The sequence below is a fragment of the Lissotriton vulgaris genome, unplaced genomic scaffold (assembly GCF_964263255.1).
Source record: "Lissotriton vulgaris unplaced genomic scaffold, aLisVul1.2 SCAFFOLD_1182, whole genome shotgun sequence".
NCBI classification, from domain to species: Eukaryota; Metazoa; Chordata; class Amphibia; order Caudata; family Salamandridae; genus Lissotriton; species Lissotriton vulgaris.
Window position 1 is genome coordinate 689,675 of NW_028246755.1, and position 26,773 is coordinate 716,447.

General features: G+C 43.0%; 1 protein-coding gene across 1 annotated transcript in view; it reads right to left on the reverse strand.

Annotated features, from left to right (window-relative positions):
• The window catches only part of LOC147665755 (kininogen-2-like), a gene marked incomplete at its 5' end in the record, with an annotated part of 93,465 nt that overhangs the window by 58,863 nt on the left and 7,829 nt on the right, over positions 1-26,773 (reverse strand). The window contains 2 exons of the mRNA XM_086949545.1: positions 4,975-5,123; positions 10,521-10,608. Coding sequence (XP_086805671.1) covers positions 4,975-5,123; positions 10,521-10,608 — 237 coding nt within the window. The remainder of the gene's footprint in view (positions 1-4,974; positions 5,124-10,520; positions 10,609-26,773) is intronic.

Genomic DNA, 26,773 nt, shown 5'->3' on the forward strand with positions numbered 1-26,773 from the left:
TTTAGAGTAATTTCTCCTGTATCTTCAGATTATTCGTCCTATTTATCAATTGGTGCCTTATTATTTCTTCTTGCACGTCTCTAAATGTACAAGAAACTGACAACATAGCCACTTATTGTTCTATGGTTTGGCCCAGCTATTGCTCTCACAAGAAAAATGTGTGGTATTTCACCACAATGCTTAACTCCCCCCCCCCCCCCCCCCAATAATTCTCCACTGCCCTCATAGCCATCACCTACTCAGCTCATCCTCGTGACCTTCCAGCCATCTGACCTATCAATTACATCATATTCCTCATTGAAAGGTACAGGTAAAGTTTAAATGACTTTCCTGACCTTGACACTAAACTGTGTTTCAACATGGTAAGTTTCCTTTTTGCTACAAAGACATCCTCTCATATTGCCATCAAATATGTCTTGAATGACTCGTTCCAATCCTCCAATGCCATTCCTGTCATTTCAACTGTATTGAGCTGGCAGTGCAAATGATACCTGCTCCTCCCATGTTTTTGCAGTATCCTGGTACTCCCGTGGAAGGATTGGAAAGAGAGAACAGCAAACAGGATAAAAAAGGAGTTCTCTGGACAGTGGGTCCAGATTAGAAACTGGGATCTAGATAAGACTTCTGGGTTATGTCAGGACTGTCATCAGGCAGGTCATAAGGAAGGAGGTGTAGCATGTTCCAAAAAGACCCCTATTGGTGACAGTTCATGAGATTGGATAACATAGAAGTGGGGGTAGAAGTGTACCCTGGAAAGGCCAGAGGTTATACAGAGGCTATTTTAGTTTCCATGGGTGGGGTGGATATTGAGGCCCTGGCTGTCTTGCTTCCAAGCTTGGAGAAGTATAGACAAAGGCCAAAGATTAATTGAACTGAGGTAGAGGTTCTGAGAGATACAGGTGCCAATCACATGATGGTGCCATCTAGACTTGTTTCCCCAGACCAAAATATGCCTGGTGTCAGTCACTTGGGGCCCGATTCACAGAACTAACTTAAGACAAAATCCTAAACTTACTACTTTTGGTATTCACAGAAGTTAGGATTTTGTCTTAAGTTTGTCTTAAGACAGACTTGAGACAAACTTAAGTTAGGATTTTGTCTTAAGTCGATCTTAAGTCTGTCTTAAGACAAAATTTAAGACAAAATCCTAACTTCTGTGAATACCAAAAGTAGTAAGTTTAGGATTTTGTCTTAAGTTAGTTCTGTGAATCGGGCCCTTCGTTACCAATGTTGACAATGAGACTAAGCTCCACCCAATGGCCTTGGTGAGCTTAGAATGGAGAGGGGTTACTGGCCCAAAGAAGGTGGTTGTGTCCCCTGCTATCCCAGTGTAGTGTCTGTTGGGAAATAGGCTTGAGAGTTCTGCATGGACAGAGGTAGAGAGGAAGGCTCATGCACAAAGGCTAGATCTTCCTGAGTATGTGTGTGGTACTACACAGGCAGCACATCAGGAAAGTCATAGTAACCTGGATCCTGAAACAGTAGAACAAGTGACCCAAAACTAGAGAAGGGGAAAGAAGTCTGCTGAGGCCCCTTCTAAGAGGTCACAGGACTAAGGAGAGAGTTTTCCTGAGGGAGATGCCCTGGTGAACTGTGGCTGATGGAGTCTGTCCTGACCTGGCAGAACTTTTAAGTGGAGGGGCACCCTCCAGAAAGGAACTATGTCACGTACAAAGACAGTGTCCTACTTTTTAAGGCCTTGGAAGCAAGCTGCAAGGCGAGAAGAGGGAGATGTCAGTGGAACTCACAGGGTCTACTGGGAGGATGGATTTCTGTAAACTGAGGCCAGGGACCCCAAACCAGGGGAAGCCAGGAGAGGGGCCATTCCCAAAATGTACAGAGAGTTCATCCTTACTTTGGCCCCCTAGCTGAACATCTGGGGCAAACCAAAACCTAGGACAGGTTGGTTACCATTTTCATTGGCCAGGGTTTGAGTTCCTAAAGAGGTGGTCTCTAATAGAGGGACCAATTTAATGTCTGCAAACATAAACACTATGTGGGATGAATGTTGTGTGAACTACAACTTCACTGCCCTGTATCACCCTCAAACAAATGGTTCAGAATCAACACATTTGTACATTCATCACCTCAACTGACATTCAGGAAGAGTCATTCACTAAGAGACAATTTAAGTCACAATCAAGTTACTGAACATGTTTCCAGTGGCAACTCACAACAGAGGGGTGGGTGTGTTTGCTGTATAAAATGCAAGGCTTGCAGTAGCAGTTCAAATAGCTCTCGTTTCATCATCCCGAGCACTTCTAGGGAGTACACAGTCGGAAACGTTCTGAACTGTAATACTGAGTTCTGTATGTATTGTTTTTGTGCCCTTGTGGCAAAATGTACATTGGTAGCACTATTTACTAGGCCCAGAAGAAGGTCTTGGAATACATATGGGTGATGCGCCACAATGATATTCAATACCCAGTGGCAAGACACTTTGGGGAAATGCATTTTAAAAATGATAAAGTTCTGCCATTGAACCCGTTATAAAGGGGGGCAACAGAAAGAAAAAATGGTGCATTCTTGAGTCGAAATTCATTATTGAATTTGATACACTTATGCCTTTTAGTCTCAATTCCGAGGAACAACTGGCAGTTCATACAGGCTAAATGAATATATGTTATTTGTATGCTACCACCTCTCCGACTTTATGAGTGTTGTGAATTTTAACTTGGTTTTAATCACTATATCTTGTAGTTTCTTTTCACTCGGGTATCTCCACTTATCAAGAATAGAGCGCAGTCAGTCGAGTATCAAGATTTCTTTCTGCAGACGAACTGTAAGAGCTTTTCCCACTTGTGTGTAATAGTTGGACATTTGAATATTCAAGGCTATTCAAGCCTTTTAATTGGGGTCACCACCTTAACCCAGGAAGTTTTTGTTATTTTAACACTTACATTTTGGTGTATCACTTCTGTTTCTAGCATTAATATTTTTCACACAAGATATGCATCATATTGGGAGTAACCCTGATCCGTAAAATAATCCTCTGCATATGACATCTACCCACACAATATGTTCGCCCTGAGAGTGATTGATCCGTTGGCCTCTAGATACACTGGAGTATTCATTTGCCTGTCTCTGTGTATAGAGACACCTTGCTCAGTAGACATTAGTGTATACAGTCTACATTGGTTTGCTAACATTAGCGTGCATTCATTGCATTGGTTTACGTTACTATGACTATTGTCTTGTTTGTATTGATATTGTAAACCAATCATAAATGACATGGGCTGGCAGTCCTAATCTGCGCTAACAACGCAATCTGCATGGCAATATGTAAAGAGTGTTTATTTTGCGAAGCTTACATTTACAGGGAATCTATATAAACTGTTCAAACCGCTGGCGCTTGTTTATATTGGTCAATGACATGTCTGACAAAATGTTTAGGGTATTGGTGACTATGATCAATCACAGATGTCATGGGCGGACAGTCAAACTAAGGGGCTCCTTAGGATTGCAGTTTTTCCGCATCCTCAGGGCCTGCGGAAGCCACCGCCGGCCCAGAGGATGTGGAAAAACCGCAGCGGACTGACCAAAGACCCACCGCCACATTAGGATGGCTGGTGGGTCCTGGTTTCCGTCCGCAGCTTTTCCTCCACGGTTGGCTTACAACCGCGGCGGAAAAGCACTAATATGGTGACGGTGTCTCTCAGACACCGTCAGCCAGATTAGGATGTGCTTGTAAACATGCTTTTCCGCGGCGGCTTTTCCGCTGTGGAAAAGCATGTGTAACTTTACTGCGGGGGCCCGCTGCTGGCCCCTAGGTGAAGGGGGGGGGGGGGGGTGCACATGGGGGGTACCTATGGTACCCCCCTGCATTTGTATGCGGAAAGTGGCAGGCACCACGTGGTGCCTGCCTCTTTCTGCATACAAATGCAACACCTGCATTTTTAACATTGCCGCGGGTGCAGCTTGAAGCTCCACCCACCGCAATGTTAAGATAGAGAATGTGACCGCCAGGGTGGCGGTCACATCCTAATTGCACAGGAGGGAACTCCGCATGTCATGCGAAGGTTCCCTCCTGCTCTGGGGTCCGCGATCCTAATGAGGCCCTATGTGCTAAAGATACGAACTGCCAGTCAATATGTATGCAGTGTTTATTTACTCACGTTAATATTCCTACAGATATTTACTGTTCAACTGCCAAGACATGTTCATGCTGGTCTTTGACATATCTGAAGAAATATCTTGTGTGTATTGATAACCTTATACCATTTATAGAACGAGATGCGCAGTCAAAAATTGCATTATTTGAGTTTATCAGTATCATGCCATGTAATCACATTCTCTTTTGTAAATAGCACTTGCTTTGAAGTACTTTGTGTAGATACCTCCCCTTTCGTGTCGGGGGAAGCTAAATCGTTATCTTGATTTTGCAGCACAGGAGTGTCCGAGTATTCCTTGATACAAAGAGGAGTGGTGTATATACCGCAATTTGTACATGTGCACCTTCTTCACCTTATCACTTGCACTGTGTCAATACCAGGAGCACCATGTTTTGACTAATGTCATCTTGTGATATTGTTTTTGCCCTCAAATACACATCCTTACATCACAAAAATGTATTTTATGCGACTCTGATTGATTATGGGGTATGCTCTGACTTGGCTGCCTCAGATCATCGGTGGTTTCAAATGTATCCTAAAAAGCCATTCTCATTTGACTTTTTCAATTTTACCCTTGGTTCCTAGGTATAAGGTGTTGGCCTCTGGTGTATAAGTTCTGACTGAACCAAAGCAGCAGATTGCTGAGATTGGGGGCCACGCAATTTGGGTTGACCCCAGGTTTTGGATGATGGAGCAGGTTCAGAAAGGAAGAGCACCTAATAATCTGTACCCTTCCTCACCTCAAACAGGTGCTACATTCAACCTTCTACAATGTTACTGTTTTTGTACATCCATATGATCATATCAACAGACAATATTCAAACTGACCCCCAAACTTGGTGGAAAATAAACAAGTACTCACCTGTGAGGTGGCTTTCTGTATTTTTCCCAATTTGAAAAGGTTCAATTGGTCGCTTTCATTGTTGAATTTTTCAATGCAGTTTTCTAGTATTAGCTTCAGCTTCTCACTGTCACTGGAAATTGGTCTATGACATCCACGACAGCCAGGCACTTGTGGAGAAAACGCCAAACCAGTTAAAAGAACATCATTGACACTGTTAGTTGATCACACTGTACCTACTTTGAACTCCCAATGGAAGTGCATTCACTGGTATTACATGTTGTATTACACCTCAGTGTTTTTTGTTGTTTTTTGTTCAAACCTTTATTGAACTTAGTTTGTGCATACAGGCAAGCAAAGTCATGGTAGTGTTACAGACATATTGATACAATTTCAGCACACAAACCAAGAATAATAAACCCCAGCATGGCAAGCATTACCAGTTCAGGCGTGTCTCTCCACTTTGCTTGACGGATAGCATAGTAATCTATGTTGTCCCCGGTCGCCTCAAGGATGCTACATCTCAGTCTTTATAGTGGCTCTTTGCAACTATCGCACAGTATATTTAAGAGTTGGATTACACAAGGATCCCATACTCATCTGCAAGATAGTCAGAAGCTTTTGTAGGACAGAGGTCATAAGGATCATTGAGGGCTTGCCCCAGTCCTTACCATGGGATGTATAAGCAAATTGTGCATTTAAAGCACAGTGGGAACTTAAAGAGCCTTTTAAGATGTCTACAGGAAGGCTTGAAGAAACGTCCTCAAGCTATATGGCAAGTGGTGAATTTGGTATTCTAAAGAATAATAGGACTGCAACGTTTAACAAAACTTGGATGGAACTGATGGGTTTTAATTAAATTTAAATACATTTAAACCACATTTGGATGAAAGCATTGCTACATTTTAAATAGTGCATGTGGTTAAACACCAAACACTGGGGTCGATTATGATTGCGGTGAATCCGCATCCTCCGGTTCGGTGGAAGCCACCGCCGGCCCAGAGGATGCAGATTCACCGCTGCGGACCTTCAAAACACCCACCGCCAATTATGATGGCGGTGGGATCAGCGGCGGACGGCAGGTCCGTCCGTCGCTGATCCGCGGGTGTTGGCCGCAATTTGGTGGCGGTCACATCCTAATCCCAATGGAGGGAACGCCGCTGCCCCTGCGGACGGTCCCTCCACCTCGGGGGTGGCGGACGGACGCAAGTCCGTCTGCCATCCTAATCGACCACACTGTTTGTATATGGTACACTTCAATTCAAGCTTTCCAACCGGGGCCTTACAAATCACATTATTCATATTGTTTCTTTTTCTTTTAGTTGAGGACAATAGCAAATTACAAACATTAAGTAGAACTTAAGCAAGTTACAACACACAGTTTGACAGCGTATACATAATAATTATACACATCACACTGTCCCGGTACTATAGAGGACATAAGCCAAAACAACACCAAAGGAGAGTGTTGCGTCTTCACACAGCACCAGTTGCGAATACTATGTGGCAAAAGTCCAATGTTTTCTTACGAGTGCTATTGGCAACGTGTGTACAGTGACACAGCTCTTTGCAGAAGACCTTTCATTATGCCGTTGGATTATGGTACAGCATCCTGGCATGGTTGAAATTTGAGAATACTCCAGATGTCTCTATGCCATGAGTAAGAGGGCAGAAATTATGCATATGTTTCAAGCTGTTTTAGCAAATCTGCCTTTTCTACATGATCCCCACAAATTGTTTGCCTTTTTCTAGAATCCCAGCCGGTCCCACGGGAGCAGACTGCAAGGTACCTCAGGGAATCTTCTGGGGTTACAACACTGCAGCAGGACCTATCGGCCTGCACTCCGGTATGACTGACCATAAGAAGGTTGTATACCTTAATTGCAAGTTTTATCCTTCACCATTTTTTCACCGTGTGGTACTGTCTGTTGAGGTCCTGAAGAATTGCTATCAGGCATGAAACATGTTGACCATACTTGAGGGTAGCAGTTCATATTGCTCGGATAGTTCCGGGGCATTTTACCTCCCCTCTCACCCTTTTAACTAAGGGAGTCTACCACGAGAATAAATTAGGTTGTGGACTGACTCACCTTTTTTAACTTCACTTTCACGTCACGACCACACTCCCCCTGCCCTCTCACACGCATGCACCATATGGCCGGAACAAAAGATCTCCGATAAAGAGCCCCGGTTTCGGGAGCCCGTCAGACATTGCAGCGCCAGTCTGACGAGGAGCAGAACCCATATGATGAAGCATGACACCTAGCTTGCTGGGTGTGTGAGAGTTTTAGTTCCAACTAGGGGATTCCCCCCTCTCACTAGCACACACACTCCTCTGCTCTATCACTCTTCCCAGGGAACTTTGTACCCTTCTTGTGCTACTAGTTTCTGGACCAGTACACTGGACCCAGTAAAATATTGTCCTAATCCAGTCCCTCCTTTTGTTCAAATCCTCTCCCTAGTACTCAGCAGAGTTAAAAACTATCAAAATAAAATGTCGGCTTAAGGAACGCATTTGGCGATCCTCATATAGTTCAGTGCATAAGACCGAATATGGCTTCACACCAAATGAATATAAGGAAGCGATATTTTCAGCTAAAACAGCATATTTTACTTTTAAAATCCTAGAGGAAACTACACCAAAGAACTGTTTATAACAGTTACAGCTCTGTCTCGTTGCCCAAGAGACACTGTTTTCACCCCTGACCAAGCTTTTGTCGACAACCTTGCTATTTTTTCCAGACAAAGGTAACAATGGTCTATGAAGAGCTTATGAGTTTCTGTGGAGGCCAACAGCACAGACCCATTCCAGAGATGGGAAACACAGCCTGATCATGGTAGTTTAGCTAGCTATAGATGAGGTTGGGGCATCGCTGACCCCTCTTCTTAATCTAGTCCTTAGTACCGGGACTTTTCTTGCAGGATGGAAAATGGCCTGCATAAGGCCCATTCTAAAAAAGCCCCCACTTGAACCTTCGGAGGCTAATAACTACCGTCCCATTTCCTTTTTACCTTTACCCTCTAAGGTTCTAGAGAAAGCCATCAATACGAAACTGACTTCCTATCTTGAAGAGAATGATATACTCGATTCCACCCAGCACAGTTTTAGAGCCCGCCACTCTACTGAATCTGCTCTAATCATGGCTACTGAGGAGATCAAATGGGTGCTGGATGAGGGTGGTAGGACGGCCCTAATACTGCTAGACCTCACGGCAGCGTTTGACACTGTCAATCATACAGTGTTAATTAACAGGCTGCAGACCGTGGGAGTCAGCGGTAAGGCCCTGTCAATCCTCTCCTCTTTCCTCGACTCCAGAGAACAAATAGTATACTGGGATAACTTGAGATCGGAACAGTTCACTCTTCCCTCAGGGCTCGACACTTTCTCCCACCCTGTTTAACATTTATGTAACACCACTGGCAAGACTAATTAAAAGTCACGGACTGTCGCTTGTGACCTATGCTGACGACACTCAACTGATAGTGTCATTCACTCCAAATGACATTATGTCTGCCGGTTCAATGATTGTCTTTCCTCTGTGATGTCATGGATGAATGCAAATTTCTTAAAACTAAATACTGAAAAAAACGAGATCTTGGAATTTGGCAAACAATCCTAATTTTGGAGCCACTGTTGGTGGCCCCCTGAAGCCGGCATCTGTCCATCGCCGGTGGGTAAAGCCAGAAACCTTGGATTCTTAACTGACAGTTCTTACCTGTGGTCCCCAGATCATCCAAGTGGTCTATACTTGCTTTTTTACACTCAACATACTACGTAAAATCCTTCCTTTTATCCCATTTTCCCTAAGGAAAATGGTGGTCGGCGCTATTATTCTATCAAGGATAGATTATTGCAATGCACTTTACTTAGGTGCTGGAGTGAAACAGCTTAATAAGCTTCAGTCACTTCAAAATGCGGCAGCTTGGGTTCTGTATGGTTTACCTAAACATCACTCCACCTCGGCCAGCAACAAACAACTGCATTGGCTGCCAGTTAGGTGCCGGGTGGACTTTAAAGCATTATGCTTTGTGCACAAAGCAATCTATGGAGGCGGGGCGGAAGACATACAACTACTATTCCCCCGGTATGTTCCATCACGCTGCCTAAGATCGTTGGATTCTGGGCTGGTTCTTCCTCACCAGATAAAGCGAGTTACATGGGGGGGGGGGGGGGGTAACGTTTCTCATTTTTGGCAGCTAAGTTGTGGAACGCTCTCCCCGTCTCACTTCGCCTACAGCCCTCGGGAAGCATCTTTAGGAAAGCTATTAAGACCAGGCTCTTTATGCAAGGCTAAAGCTAGTGCGCGCTTCGATTTTTTACCAAACGCCAACATGCCTCGGCATAAGAGCGCTTTACCTCAGTCAGTCAGTCAGTCACTGAGTGACAAAGGTATTTTGCAAGTCAGAAATTAGCATCCCGTCAGCAATGCATTCTTTGTACATTGCAGCTTGCATTTTTTGTGGTAGCAAAGTCTGTGATTTTGCAAATTGCATACTTTACAGCGCCACATACACTTTGTTCACCAGATCCTTAGGGACAGATTTTTCAACATTTAGCACAACGCAGAAAGACAACTTGCTGCACTGCGTCTCATCAAATGTAGGGAACAGGAATGTGCCTTAATTACTAACACATGGCCCACTCCTGCTCTCTCTCCGCGCTGTCACACCATGGTGCAAGGGTGTCTGTGTTACAGGCAGGATTGTTTTTGTGTAGGAAGAGATATCTTCCTGCACAAAACCAAACATCAGAGGCATTTTTCTCTTTCTCCGTGTTCTGCAGAATGAGGCTCATGTAGAAAGAGGGATGACAAGGAGAAATAAACATACTTCTTGTTATGCCTCGCCTGGGAAGGCATGACATTTTGACACATTCCTAAGTTTAGTAGTCTTAGTAAATCTGAGATAGGCCAAAACCCATGGGTGGATGTGTGGGAACACCCATGCCTCACCCTTGGAACGCATTTGCAACTAAGAGCAACGCAATGCAGCGACTTGCATAGCCTTGCATTACTCCAGACTTACTAGGCCATACAGAGCACGGTGGCTCTGCGTGGCATGGTAAATCTGACTTAAGGGCTTGCGTTGCCTTCCTGCACAATTCAAATATGTATAGAAAAAAACTCTGCAATATGCAGGCCTGTAGAGAAATAGTCTGTATACATTTGCCAACACAACTCAATTCAATTAGAAGGGAACTTATCTCTGTATGCAGGGAAAATGATCTTGTAAGGCACAGAAAAACATGACACAATCAACAACAGGCTTGGCACACTTTTCATACATCATAAACTGCAAAAGTCAAAGAACTTTGGAAAGATTGTATTTTACAAAGGAGACACGTTTCACATTCATATTTTATTATTATGCAATTAGTCAGGTTCTGAGGGGCAGATCTACAAGCCCCTTGCGCCATTTTTGCGTCATTTTTAACATGGGAAAAATAACGCAAAAGTGGCGCATTGGGCTTGTAAATCTGCCCCAGAATCTTTAGGAAAGGCAGAGGTCGCCAGGATTTAGTTGTGGTTCAGTTATGATCTGATGGACTTGTGATTAGAAGTTCTTACCTAGGGGTGCTAGCACGCAGCCGAGTTCGATACTAGCAATTGAACCATCGAGGGCGACATGCACGGAAGACTTGCAACGACCATGGTTCTGTGAAAATAAATTAGGAGGTTTATTAAAAAAAAAAAGTAATTATGCCCAGTTCGGCTTGGACATGAAAAGAGCAGAACACGTGTCAGATCCCTACAATGTTGTGACATCTGCAGCACTATAAGTCAGATATCAGTTTTCCTCTTACCGAACATCATCACTGTGTCACAGATACAGAAGCAAATGGTAATCATAACACAAGGAGACCAAGTCTGTATATTTCTGCCAAAAACAAATATGTTATTTGACACTGTACATAATTCCACATCAGGTGAGGTATATTCTCACCCAATGGTTCTTAACCTTTTGACTTGTGTGGACCTCAGCTTAACCATTACTGGAATCTGAGACCCTTCTGAGTCATTAATGGATGCTGGGACCCCAGCTTAAGCAACTGCAGTCATTTGAATCTCAAAACAATACATAGAAATACAGAAACAAGAATTCCTCAAAAAAATAGACAAATGATATGCTTAAGTTAATTGCATGTGCACTGCTCCCACTAATCAACCTGAGGACACCAAATTAATACATTCTTAGCATCCTATTTCAAATTCCTTCATAATTACAGAACTTTTTTAAATTTTCAAAATTATATTTTGCTACTTTTTATATATATATATCTATACTAATATAATAAAGAGAGAGCCCAAACCTTTGAGGCGGGTAATCTCAGGAACCACAGCACCAATCACAACACCCAATACAGCATTGAAAGGGCAGTTGTAGCAGAAGGACATAGGCTATGCAGACGCCCACCATATACATTTAAAAGGTAAAAGAACCGTGCCAACAAAGTAGTCACTTGTGGGTGTGTCTGCGTTGTGCTGTGGGCGTGTGCTGGGGGCATGACAAACGCTGGTGGCGTGTGGTAAGTTCCACCCTTCATGCCATGTCTTATATCGTGTGCTGTGGGTGTGTGCTGGGGGCGTGGGCGTGTGCAGGGCTCGGGATTACGGGAAAAAAAGCGAGCGCTGTGCCCAATATTTCATTGTTTTTTCTTCCCAGGCTCTGCACATTCCAGCGCCGGGTGTCCACCCTGCTCCCTTTAAATACCCCTGCACCCCATAATCATAACCCACCCTTACTCCTTAAAATACCCCAACACCCTTAAACACTAACCCATCTTAACCCTATGAATATACCCTGTACCCCAAAACCCAAACGTATCCCTAAACCCTAAAAATACCCCGTACCCCAAACCCTAAACCTAGCCCTGAACCCTATAAATACCCCTGTACCTCAAAACACAAACCTACCCCTGAACCCTAAAAATACTCCTGTACCCCAAACCCAAACCTAGCCCTGAACCCTAAAAATACGCCTGTACCCCAAAACCCAAACCTACCCCTGAACCCTAAAATACCCCTGTACCCCAAAACCCAAACCTACCCCTGAACCCTAAAAATACCCAAACCTACCCCTGAACCCTAAAAATACCCCTGTACCCCAAAACCCAATCCTAGCCCTGAACCATAAAAATAACCCTTTACCCCAAAACCCAAACCTGCACCTGAACCCTAAAATACCCCTGTACCCCAAAACCCAAACCTAGCCCTGAACCCTAAAAAATACCCCTGTACCCCAAAACCCAAACCTAGCCCTGAACCATTAAAATACCCCTGTACCCCAAAACCCAAACCTACCCCTGAACCCTAAAAATACCCCTATACCGCAAACATAGCCCTGAACCCTAAAAATACCCCTGTACCCCAAAACCCATACCTATCCCTAAACCCTAAATCTACCCCTGTACCCTATAATTATACATTTTCCCAATTGGCTCTGCGCATTGGAATAACATAAACAATAGTTTAGACGTAGGACTGAGGTTGACTAGCTCTCTATTGAATATGTTAGACTTAATTTGGGTTTGCCAGCTAGCTCAGAGGTCACTAGAAACTTTCTTGAATGAACAGGGAGGAATGAACTTCCCTGATTAGACAAGAAGGGATTCAGCTTCTGACAACCGCATAATTATGACAACTTTGCTCTCCCAGAATAAGGAGTACATCTCCAGAGTCGTGTGAAAACAATAGATAGCTATTTCACTCAGTCAATCTTGCATACTTAGTTTCACCAGAGTGCAGAGAAATAGAGAGACAGGCGTTTTCAATAAAAGGTGTTATTTATTGAGCAGTCTTCTTCCTCATGCAAGAGAAATTAATTGCCACAATTGCAATACTTGTTATAAAGAAAAGTGCGTACAGTAAAAGGAGTATTATGAAATAATACTGTAAAAGCATTGATATGGTTTATGAGCCATATGATACTTAAAAGGTGTAAAACATATACAGTTACATACAACGATAATAGTTTGACTAAACGTACTCAACTGGTGCTTCTAAATACGCCTACCCTGATGTACCTAACCTAAGCCTAGTACGTGGGAAGGAGTAAATGAGTTGCAGTTTAACTTAAGTTAGTTTTTGCTAAGATTCTGACTCAAGAATTCTCTAGGGATCTAATCAGCTCCGTACCTTGGTGTTAGAATGGAGGAGGTCTTGTATCTCGCTCTCAGGACTCGATCTCCCAGCAACCTGCAAGGGTGACTGGAAACACTGGAGCTGGATTTTCTTGGCAGGAGAAAAAGACAGCGTCTTTCTCAGTGCGTCAAATGGGAGGTACGGCTTCCTTCGGCACTCGCATCAGCTGGGCTTCGGATAAGTAGATAGCCGCTCAGCTCCACACCACTGTGTGTTGCTTAAGGCAAACGCTGATATATTTATACCTGGAAGGTGCCGTGTTTGACGTAAGGTTGGACATAAGACGTCAATAAAAAGATGTAACTAAGAACGGGCCGTTCCTTCAGTGCTCGCAGGATTTCTAGGACAAATCAAAACAAAAGCACGGGGAATTCCCAGGTTGCTGGAGGTGAGGTTTGGTATGTTGTAAGAACTCGTTGTGCTTTCTAGGAGTCTAAGGAAGTAGCCTTGCCGCATTTGGTTTGCATTGGCTATTATGAAATATTTAATTAGGGTCCTAGATAAAACCACAACACTCACTCCACGTGTAATGTCCATCATTACTAAATACTAAGCAATATATAAACATATAGGTATGCATGTGTTTCCTCATCCCACCCCAAAATACATTAAATGCATTTAAAACGGTATAGATATACAAAAATGAGTATTATACTGTACGCATTAAAGCAGTGGTATCATTCAGATAATGCAAATGTAACTGACAGCTGAATGAATTACATAAATTACATTTATGAAATGGCTCTTAATACAGAAGAGAAGTCAAGACCATTTTGTCAAATATTTATACAAAATTGTAAGTGTGCTAGAGGCTGATTCAAGATATTGTCTCTAGACTCTCTAAAAATAGAAGTTCTGTTCTTTAAGAATAGTTCTACTTTAAGCAGAGTACGATGTGCCAAAAAAAGTAAATATTTTGGAAGTTTGGGAAAAATAATTTTGCTTTGAAGGAGAAAAGAAAAAATATAGTACCAATTGATTTTAGCTGTTTTGTTTATTAAAATCGAAGGCCGATTTCAGAGTTCAGGGAACGCTGTGTGCTCGCTATTTCAATTGTTATTCTCGTTGTTAGGAGAGAACATTACCTCAGCTAGACCAGCAAAAAATGTGTCTACAACAATAGGTGAAAGTTGGGCCATTGCTGAAAAATCTGAAATAGTGCATATATGCGATGCATTGCCATCATCGTTGTTTAGATCAGCAATGTTCACAGAGGGTTGTACCTGTGTGCTGCCGCTCTCATCTTGTACTCCACCGCAACCTACTCGTAATGGTGAAGTCTCAATGAAAGCCGTCATCAGAATCGGTAGCCGCTGGGGACAACACGTTGCTTGAGTCGTTACCGGACAAAGCAAAGCGTCGACATCCATCGGTACTGTTGATGGTAGTGTAAGACATACGTCCAACGCGCATTCTTCTCCACATAGCAGACATCGAAGCACAGGTAAAATGCAATTTTGCCAGATCGGTCTGAATGAAAGAAACCAGGTTGTATTCAGATCCGAGGACCTTAGTGATACGGTCTCAGTATCGTATTGCTAGGATCGTTTCTTCCATCGAATCCTGAGTTTTGTCTGCGGCTTGACTTGCCATATCGGAGCAGGAGGAACAAAAATAAAATTCCTGCTACGAGTCCCAAAATAAGAGGCAGGCCACCGAAAAGAGAGTGCACAAAATTCGGGAAGATGCCCAGGACTTTCTCAAAGGGTGCTAACAGTCCCGAAAAAATTGTCTTAAATACATGTGCGATGCCACTGGTATCTGACATGTTTAAAATTTGGCTTAACATTTCTACGAAATGCACAGGGCAATTTGTTGATAAAAGTGTATGTATCTCTGCCGCTTTCCTTGCAACTTGCAGGTCATATGTCTCTTTGGATGAGGTTAAAGGCACAGTTGTCTGTAAAAGAATAGACTTCATTCTGCTTAAAGTATCAATTCGAATAGAAGGGATATTCACAGAAGGCCATAATGCTGCCTCCATGTCTGGATTGCTGTTTGGATACAATACTTGCGAACATGAAATGACCCTGGACGTTACAGTTACGAGATAGGGTTTTCCTGGCACCATTCCTCAACAGCTGTGGCCCCTTAATATAACGTAGCTACCGTTGGAAAGTTGTCTGAAAAAGGGCTCTATCTGTGTAGCTGGAGTGCCGTGCAGATGACATGAAAGGTTGTTTGATGAACCCTTGCAAGATCCTTGCAAGTTTAGACCTTCACATAGGAGTGTACCGCTCAGTGATGTTTTACAATTAGTACCACTAAGAAATACCTCTCTCTTGCCCCCACTCCAACATCTATGAGTAAAAGGTAAATTCCAGGTTGATTTGATGTATCCTTTACCCAACCTTTCATACAGGCCTGCTGGTATATACTTCTGGCAGTATTGAAACTGGAAAGTCGTTATCGGGATTGTAATGGTGCCATGTATTATCCATTCAATGACAGGTCTTTCTGATATTGTCAATGGTAATCTCTGAAGTTTTTCAATGCTTAGTACTGTGTAGTCTGCTCCTTTCTGTGCCAACGAGATTTGTCTATCAGTAAGGTTAAAGATAGAAAATAATGACGTTGTGTTGATTAGACGCCATGGCACGTGACCTGAACGCAGATTTTGTAACGTCCAGCCTAACTGTACAATAGAACGCAATTGGGACTGACCATGTGGTAACATTATCATATCCTGTTCTATTATATCAATTGCAGATGATACAATGCTGTCCAGTGAATAGATCCTGGAGGACAGAGTCGTTAACCCACAGTCCACTACAGAAAATGTGTTTTCCAAATTAATACAATCAATTTCTCGCATTTTTTCAGCAGTTTCAATTTGATTTAATTTCCAAGCTTCATTGTATGCTTCGTATATACCGGCGTATATGAAATGTTTTTGACGCTGTTTGCGAGGTCCCAGTTTGAAATCTCGCAAGTCAGCACCTTCTTTAAGTAAAGTTAAGTGTTGCCTAATTTCGGGAAGTGTAGATCTCTGTAGTCACTCGAGGCATAATTTTCCTACACTGTATGTTGTAACTATCCCTGGATGTTGTCTTTGGGAATATCTCGGGTCTGGCCTGTTCTGTTTGAACCCCTGTATTTTGCTCAGGAATCTATCATGACAGTTATTAGTGTCTTTGGGCCAGATCAACCATTTTTTCCTGTCAGGAAGTGTTCTGTTTTGTTTTAAAATATAGGCCACGTCTAACCCTTCATCTGTAGTGGTGTTTCTATCAGGTATTGGCTTTGGAATAGACGGGTTGTTTAGATCTTTTATCTTGGCTAAACAAAGACAGGTTGTCTGCTGAATTGTGTCATTCAGAAACATTATTTGTTCTGGGATCATGCAGGCTCTGAACAATGCTTCTAACCCTTGTACCTGCCATTCTTGTGTTCCCCATATGGTTTTTGTCTCAATGTTGTTTTTCCAAAATTCAAAACCAACTGTAGACATTTTTTCATAAAATGTTTCAGAATAAATCAGTTTAGTATTTGTCAACATGTTTTTCACCCCTGTCTTATTTGATATTTTAAAATAGAATGTTTCAGGATCAGTGACATTAAACCCTGAGAAATATGTGAATTTCTCTTTTGGCGGGGTTGGACAATGTTCCCATTGATTATAACTGAAATATTTCAAGGATTTACAGATTTATGCAGATAATGATGCCCAAAGTGGTTAAAACAGTACATTTCCTCATAACTCGACGAACCCTGTAGATAATCATGTGCAGTAAATTTTGCTGACATTTCTAAATCTGACATCATATTATTAATATTTTAAAAGTCCCAATCATCAGAGAAACTACTAGGTGATACAAAGTCACTTAATGAAATTTTAAATTGATGTAGAAATTTCAAGAGCTCAACAGGGCCATAAATTTCATAGTCAGTTTTGTCCCATGCTATACTACCAGGTATAGGGATTGCTGTGATGTTCACTGATGACAGTTCTCGTTTTTCAATGTGTGATGATCTGTGTGGTTTCAGGACCAAGTTGATGTTCTGACTTGCTGTGTCCATTGTACTATATTTTCCATCAATAAATCTACCCAAACTTAAAACCAAGATGAGCCATAGAAGGAGGAAAAGTACACCTAACACAATCCATAGTTTAATCCATTGAGAAGTTTGATGTGTTTCTTTAAGCTGAAAAAAGAGTTCTTTGACTTTTTCTTTGAATGTTTTTGTTTCTGGCTTGTCTCCATGTTCACTTGGATCATCGGAAAAATAATCAAAGTTGATAAAGTAGCCAGATGCAGTTCTGTCAATTGGTGGGATTGCTTCCGGATTTCCATTGATCTTTGCATTCTCTTTTGTTACTTTTGTATAGTTCGAGGCTACATCGTCGTAGACTGGTGTTTCTTGTTGGATTGTTGCAATTTGGGTTTCAAAAGGCACAAGTTCCATGGCTTTGTTGCATAGTCCTTTTTTAATTACTGCAGGTTTGTCGAATGTGATTAGTCTCTCAGTTTGAACCTCTTGGATTGTAGCAAGATTTGGTCTTCTACTACTTCTTGGGAGACCACTGGGCCTACTACTTATTATTGGCCACATGGTTGTGGTTTCACCAGGTCGATTAATACAACTCGGTTCTCCTTTTTACCAGCAAGGGGCGGTAGTACAACTGATCTTGTTCCGCTGATAGCTAAAACAGGTACTGCTTTTCTGTAAGAAGGCCCAATTCCTTCTTTACCGCGATCTTTTCTCTGACCAGATCCCCAAACTTTGGAATCCAGACAGGTCCTGCTGGGACATGTGGGTTTTCTTCAGTGGTAGTTGACTTTAACTTTTCGTTACTCAGACTTTTCCTTGTTTCATTTAAGTCCTGTAAAACAGCCAAACGATCTTTGATATCAAAAGCTTTTTGTTGCACCACTGACGTTTGACAATCTAAATCCTAAATAATCATTCTAGTACCAAATAAAAGTTCATACGGGCTGATACCTCCTAGAGAATTTCTTGGCATATTATTAACACTACGTTGGACACTTATTAGATGTTTGACCCACCCATCACCTGAACCTGATACCCTCGCTTTTATAGATTGCTTTATGTCCCGGTTTTTTCTCTCCACTACCGCATTTCCCTCGGGATGGAATGGACTATAATACCGAAATGCAATGCCCATGCTGCCCATGGCATCCTTCTAAGCCCGAGAGCTAAACGCAGGACCCTGGTCAGAATGTAGCATGCCAATTGCGTATGTGCCGATAAAGACTCGCAAATCTTTTATAACAGTTCTGGCGTCAGCCGATTGCTGGGGCCACATCCAAATGAATCTCATACAGGAATCCACTGTGACTATGATATATTTACAGTTGCCGTCCCTTTGTAAGGGACCACAGTGGTCCAGATAAACACATGCTAATGAATTGTCTGAGATAAGAAGGGGCGTCTACGCTGGTCGTTTCACTGTTGATACTTTCATTTTCTGACATATTTTACATTCTAGAACATAGTTTCTAGTCTGTTTTCTCATTTGTGGCCACCAATATCTCTGTTTTAATAATGATACTGTGGCAGAAACACCAGCGTGTGCAGAGGCGAGACCTTCGTGTGCCGCTAAAATTAGTCCTAATCTGTGCTCCGTGTTTGGAATTGCTCTATCCCCCACTCCAGGGATTTGAGCAAATGTAACGTTGTTCGCATCAGTTTTGTATGAGTACTTTACTAGAAAGCCTTTCGGGAGGGTCTTACCGCTGTTTTTTACTGAAGCACTGACAGCTTGCATTATCTCGGTGTCTATTTTTGTTTTTGACCGAGTAATGGCAGCTACGAAAGCCGGTTGTACAGCTGCTTTCGCGGCCTCGTCAGCCAATGAATTCCCTGCAACGTGAACGCCATCACGTTGATGACTCAGTGTATGAATCACGTGAGTCTTTTGTAGTTCCTTTTGCAAAAGAACTACCTGTTCCCAAAGCATTTTATGCTTGATTGTGTCACCTTTTGCATCTTTGTAGTTATTTTGAACCCAGTTCTGTTACTATTCATTGTAAGACTGGACACAGTAATAGGAATCGCACACTATTAGTGTGGGGAATTCTCATTCGCTATTTTCAAGTGCCATCTTAAAGGCCTGTAGTTTACCCCCAACCGCGGGTTGTGCTGAGCCGTCTGTATATATTATGCAACCGTAATGTTGTAGAGGCAGAATCTCGACCGGCAGAAGACATTCATATTCATATTGTAGAAATTCTTGTGTTTTTAAACTGGGATCAAATTCGTATACAACGTCCGGTGCAGCAAGAGAGTTAACCCATTGTATCCATCTCGGATGTAAAGCTTTAGCATTTGGGATGCTTGCTCTTGTTACTGCTTCTAAGGCAGGTATTGGTGTAACGATAATTATTTGTTTACCTTGTGCGAGGGCTCTTTCTTTTGCTACAGCAGTTTGAACCGCAGTAAGAATTATTTCAGTTGAACTGAATTTCATTTCAGCTTGTGTGTACAAATGTGATTTGTAAGCTATTGGTACCATTTCTCCCTCATTAGAGGTCTGGTATGTGAATCCGCATCTTCCTGGGATGACTCGGATTACAAGGTTGCGTTCATTTGCGCGTGTTTGCAGTTTTTTTTAGTTAACAAATCTGTCTGTAATTATCTTAATATCTCTGTGTGTTTTTGAGTCCAATTAATTGGTTTAAAATCAGGTTTTATTAGTTCGTAGAGAGGATTAACCCTTTCTGCATAATTTAGAATGTATGTTTTCCGAAATTCAGGAAACCCAGTATTGATTGTAAGTTCTTCAGCGTTTTTGGAGCCTGGAGTACAGCACATTTCTCTAAGAAATTGTCTGCTAGGCTTTTGCCTTCACTCGATAATTCATATCTTAAAAATAGGACAGTTAGATGGGCAATTCGTGATTTTTTAAAGTTAAATTTGTACCCTTCAGCTGCGAACCCAAGTATTATGGTGTTTGAGTTTGAGTTTGAGTTTGAGTTTAAAATTACTTGTAGAGCGCACGTATACCAGCGGTTTCTTGGCGCTAGAGCTAACAGGATCCGGGGCAAAAGGCAGGGGGAGCTGAAGGAGTATTATTCAAAAGACTTCGTGAACAAATAGGTTTTGAGGTGTTTACGGAATTGTGAGTACAGAGTGATGGAACGAAGTTCAAGGGGAAGGGAGTTCCAGAGGGTCGGGGCAAGGGTGGCAAATTTTGAGCCTCCCCACTTCTTTCTCCGGTAGCGTGGGATGGTAAGGAGGGACTGGGAAGACGAGCGTAGTTCCCTGGTGGGAACGTATGGAACGATCTCAGAAGAAATGAACGCCGGTGCCAGGTCAAGTCGGGCCAGGAAAGTGATGGAGGCGAGCTTGAATTGGACCCTGGCTCGCACGGGGAGCCAGTGTAAAGATTTCAGAAGAGGGGTAGAGTGGTGAAATTTTGGAAGTTTGAATGCCAGGCGGGCCTCCTGGTTCTGTATCTGCTGTAGGCGCCGCAAGCTATATGCAGGGATGCCGGCATATAGGGCGTTGCCGTAATCCAGGCGGGACACCACCATGGCCAGGATGATAAGCTTGAGAGCAGAGAAAGTGAAGAAACGAGACACCCTGCGTATAGTGCGCAGTGAAAGGAAAGAATAAGATACCACAGAGCTAACATGGGAGTGAAGGGTGAGTTGAGAATTAAGTTTTATGCCTAGGGTTTTGACAGAGGAGGAGGGTGCAGGAGAGGGGCCAAGAGAGGGAGGCCAGAAGAGAGAGGACCAGGGGCTGGATGAACCACCCGTCAACACCAGCTCGGTCTTGTCGGGGTTAAGTTTGAGGTGATTGTGGTTCATCCAGTCCCTGATATGGAGCATAACAGATTGAAAGTTTAGAACAGAAGAGGGGGAAGAGGATAGATTGAAAACAAGCTGGAGGTCATCCGCATAATTAAATATGGCGACCTCCATCTGTTGGAGAGAAAAAATAAGAGGGGCAACATACAAATTAAACAGGAGGGGGGAAAGGGAAGAGCCTTGGGGAACCCCGCACTGAACTTTCCGGACGTCCGCTGTGAAGTCACCCAGGCGGACGGCCTGGGTGCGGTCGCTCAGGAAGGAGGATAGCCAAACCAGGGCGGTCCCCCCGATCCCCGCCGCCTTGACACGGGATAGCAAGATGGTGTGATCCACTGTATCAAAGGCGGCTGAGAGATCGAGGAGCACAAGGGCGTGGTGCTGATTGGTATCCATACCCTCCCTGAGGTTGTTCACTCTTTTCAAGTGAGTCTCCAGGTCATCGTGTGTAAGATAGATGTCATCGACATAGGATAATGCCTCATCATCATATATTTGTAGTAATTCTGTTACCCTGGCTGAAAATAATCCTGGGCTGTTCTTGAATCCCTGTGGGAGACGACAAAATTGTTTTTGGGTCCCCATGCTAGAGAAAGTGGTCAAATATCTGCTTTCAGGTGCTATGTTTTGACAGAAGAAACCATTTGAAATATCTAATGTCGTTTTATATTTTTTGCACACGATGTTATTCATTAGTGCTGCACTGTGTGAATTTTGTACTGCAAAAGTTTTACAGCAGGAGTTTAGATGTCTGTAGTCCAAAACTAGACGATATGAATCGTCTTGTTTGGAGACAGGAAACAAAGGATTGTTCATTTGTGAGGTGCATGTTTCAATCACCCTCTGATATTCAAGTTGATCTAAAATTTCTTTTACTTGTTTTTTAGCTTCTTGCTTAACCGGATACTGCCTCTGTGCAGTAGGTTGATTTTTTTAACTGGATTTTATGGTGAGGAGAATCCTCATACCATCCTACATGATTTTTATATAATGCAGGGGCTTGGGCCACTGCCCATTTTCTTGCAAATGTGTATTTTTTATGAATTGGGATATGATTTGAGAAGGCAGGCATAATTATTTCTTTGCCATGTGGGCACTCCCTGACAAACTCTGGTGGCCAGTCCTTATCTGCTAGAAGGATATCGTAGCCTTTAGATAGGTTCTCCCAAAAGAGACCTTTAATTTTCCTAGTTTTACCTCCCTCTATACGTAATGTTCTTTCATATAGTTTATGGGGCACGCTAACTCGCGTGTCTGCAGTTTCCAATTGAATGTATTAATTCGTGTCCACTGTCTCCAGAAGATTCATCAGGATCTTGCGAGCTATGCTCACTTCTGCTGCACTGTCTAGCATTGTCTGGGCCCACTCTCCGTTTTTCAGTTGTGTCCTCAGGATTCTCGGCATGTTTTATTTTAATACTCGCTACCTTCTTCCTTGGAAATTGTTGTTTTTTACTTTGATCAGCAGGTTCCTTGTCTTTTGACTTGACGCGCTTTTCTTTATGTTCTGACCGTTCTCTTCTTTCCGATTCTGAAAAGATTGAGAGGAGCGTGTATCAATATCTTGATATCTGTCAGGTTTCCTCAAATTGTCCCTATTCTGACTCAAGAATTCTCTAGGGATCTAATCAGCTCCGTACCTTGGTGTTAGAATGGAGGAGGTCTTGTATCTCGCTCTCAGGACTCGATGTCGCAGCAACCCGCAAGGGTGACTGGAAACACTGGTGCTGGATTTTCTCGGCAGGAGAAAAAGACAGAGTCTTTCTCAGTGCGTCCAATGGGAGGGACGGCTTCCTTCGGCACTCGCATCAGCGGGGCTTCGGATAAGTAGATAGCTGCTCTGCTCCACACCACCGTGTGTTGCTTAAGGCAAACGCTGGTATATTTATACCTGGAAGGTGCCGTGTTTGACGTAAGGTTGGACATAAGATGTCCAACCTTACTAGATGTCACTAAGAACGGGCCATTCCTTCAGTGCTCACAGGAGTTCTAGGACAAATCAAAACAAAAGCACAGAGAAGTCCCAGGTTGCTGGAGGTTTGGTATGTTGTAAGAACTTGTTGTGCTTTCTAGGAGTCTAACGAAGTAGCCTTGCCGCATTTGGTTTGCATTGGCTATTATGAAATATTTAATTAGGGTCCTAGATAAAACCACAATAGAACACCATGCTACACATGCATTTGATAACCCCTCTACCACCACAATACAGCCCAGTTGGCCAAAAATCAAATAAAAAAATAATTCACAGATGATATCAACCTTCTAAACCCAAGATCAAACACTGAAGAAAGGTTGAATTCTTTATCCAGTACCACACAGATACACAATGACTGCACTTCTGGTCAGAAAATCTGAGGCCCCCAATTCCTCTAGAATTGTTCCTTACCCATCATTAACCTGTCAACCTACAATGCCATTGTTTCTCACAGGTTTTTTGACAAACATTTTATTTAATTTTGCAACACAAATTACCACTCTTTGACCAAACATCTGTCCAGTGGTTGTGTTTCTGCTACCTGAAATCATATAGGTGATCAACTTTTTTTTGTGACTTCTCTATGGCCTCTATGGTCAACACTAACACAAATTATAAACAAGACAAGATACTTCCTCCCACCAAATGATGTACTCCGTAATCAGAATGAGCCAGTCCATTCTTTTTCATATAATCATAAGTCCAGTAAATGATTACCTATACTCTGTGGAACATCTCCAATCGTATACGCATGCTGTTATCAGATAGCTGAAACCATTCTGTGGGCCTTGGTCATTTGTAGGGGCTCATAGCACTCTATCTTTGATGTGCATTGAGCAGCGTTCAAATAATTCACAACGATTATCAAGGAGTAAACTTTTAATATCAATCTTAAAATCTCAATATAAATGAGGCTCTTCTAGATGTAGCTAGAGCGGACACGTTTTCCTCTAATATTTAGCACCACAACGTTTTATCAAGGATGGGAAAAGCATCAGAGACTACGATTCACTAGACTGAACAAATGTACGTGACCAGTGGAGGAAAGTGGTGATCACAGACCTGACTGTGAACAAATATTTCCTTCTTTTGCTTTTATTTCTGGGTACAATAGAACTGCCTTAAGAAAGCTCTGGGACACTATATGCTTGAGTAAAACATTTGGGGTCTCATTCTGATGTTGGTCGGAGTTCCCTCAAACCAACACTGCCATGGTCTCTGGACCGACTGATCTACGGTTGGTGGTCCTGACACCGCAATCATGTGGTATCCACACATGGTGTGGTCGCAAGCTCCCATTTCTCTATCGGAGTTTGTGCTTCGGTCAGAAACCGACCACAGCACAAGATCCCATAGAGAAATGGGAGTTTTGGTTAATCCCTGCACTGTGTTGCAGGCACTGTGCAGGGATTAACAGGGGCGCCATTGGTGTCCCCCAGGACCTAAACCGGAGGCCGCTCAGGCATGGGAACCCTGCTAGGGGTACCAAAAATCGCTTTCTGACAGGCTTTTTTCATGTCGTTAAGCCCGACATGAAAAGCCTGTTGGAAATTGACATCATAATCCCCACAGTGGAAACGCCATCCATTAGGGATTATATGCGGCCTCCGACTGGCCAACAGGCTCCTTGAGCCCATCTTAAGCCAGTGGTCTGAATTGCCGGTTTAAACTCCAATCACCTACATTGTAATTAGGCGGTTGGACTTTAAACCTACAATGTCGGTCTGTGAGCCTCCGATGAGCGGTCGGAGGCTCACCGACCGACATCGTAATAGGGCCCTTGTTGTCTATGACTTCATCAGGAAAGACCTAGTGTATATTGATTATTTTAAATTGAAATAATAAACTGTATTAAATAATAATACATTGTGATTTATTTGAACACTTCTCAACACAGGTCTCTACAAATAGGCAATGCACAAGATTAACTGGTTAGGTGGGTCTTCCCTCTTTGCTACCATCCTCAAAATGAATCACCATTTACCCGGTTGCATCAAATATTAACCCCTCCTGATTTTCTCTACACACTTTGAAGTAGCAATCAATGCAGATCTTAGTCTCATCTCCAAAGTTCAGTTCTTCATCGGCTCATTGTGCTCAGAATGTGCTTTGCCCAGGGTGATAACAGGTACTCTGTTAGACCAGAACCTAAACTTCACTGAACGTCTTAATGTTAACCTATCGGGTCAAAGTGTTACAGCAAAAATGGTATGAACTTTCTTTGACAGCACCAAATAGGAAATGCCATTAGTTAACTTTCAACAAGAGAGCAGTGCTCAGTGGCACATGTGGAAGGCTGACCCTATCATGACAATGGATGGGTGATGCATTCATGTCCATCATTAGGAACATGCAGAACAGAGGCAGATGTGCATGTTGCAAACATCATGTGTTAATAGTAATTAAACTACTGTAACAACAAATGTTACAAATTGGTGGTGTAAATTGTACGTCAAGAAAATTAACAGAGTGCGACTTTTGCTTGTCACCTATGTGGGTCCTGCCCATCATCTGTACAACTTAGACCCTCATTTAGGGCCTTATGTACTAAGATACAGTTTAACAATATTTAATTTTTCGATGTGACGGTGTACCAATAGGCTGCATCACGGAATTTCTGGTAGCAGTGTGACTACTGTGTTTGGCTTTAAGAACAGGGATGGTGGCAAAAACAGTCCATGTACTTTAAAGGAACCCATGCTACTTTAAAAAACATAAAAGTTGCCCATTGGAGAAAACATTGGGATGTGCACACAGTGGTGCCCTGGCAACTGACTGCACACTCTGCAGCCATTGCACATGATTCCAAAAGGGGAAAGTGTCCAAGGGACAGCCTGCCTTTTGCAAATCAGTTACCACCTCTGTTGAAGCAGGTAACTGTTCAAAGGACGTAAGGAGGGGTGTGGTGCAGTGGCCAGGGCAGCTGACTCCGAAGCGAGGTGCTCCCAGTTCGATCCCCAGCGCCGGAGGCAGATCAGCTCAGGATCATGTGACTCTGGGAAATAGCTCACTTAATCTCCCCAACGGCCCCCAGCGCCTTGAGATCCTTACAGGTGATTAGTTCGAGCTTTTCAAATACTGTTTTTTCTATTGACACACACCATACTAACATAGGTGGAACATCCCTTTCACACCCCTTCCTAATTCCAATTCAGTATGAGTCAAATAAATACAAAAATGCCATTTGTTGTTGCAAATCCTGTAATTTTACATATTGTAGGGTTTGTGACCACAAAATGGCTATGTACTTCTGTCCCTTTCTGAAAACAAAACTGTGTATCTGTGTTACCCAATACTTGTGGTAACCTGGTAACTGCAGTAGCTTTAAGTAAGTAATAATGGATAGAAACTGTGGTCCAGATTTACAAACTCTTTGAGTCAGGTTAGCGTTACTTTCTGAAAGCAAGCCGGTGGCAAAGTGTAGTGGTGGCATTTACAATCCAACACAAATCAGTTTGCATTGTAACCAAAAACATTACAATCAGGGCCGGACTGGAAACCAAAAACCAGCCCTGGCAAAGTGCTCGGCCGCCCCTCCCCCCATCCCCCCCGTGGTGGGGTTGGAGGTGCCGCCGAGCGCTTTGCTAGGGCCGGTATGCTGGAAAAACAGCCCTAGAACAAAATTGGCCCCCAGGGGCTCAAAACCGTCCCCAACCCTTGCGGCGCACTGGGGGATTGCCCGGTGCCCGCTATGGCCAGTCCGAGCCTGTCTGCAATGCACAACCCTGAGTTAATTCGCGTCAAGGCGGTGTTGCATGAGTGGATCATTTAATTTCCAATGCAACCACCCATGGGTTTTCAGGTAAATCTTTATCTATTCTAGACATATTTGTAGCCAGGGTGGTTTTGCCAGAATCCTGCACCTTCTTAATGGAGGGATAACCAGGAGAAGTGTGTCATTCGCCCCATTTTTCCTCTTTGCATGT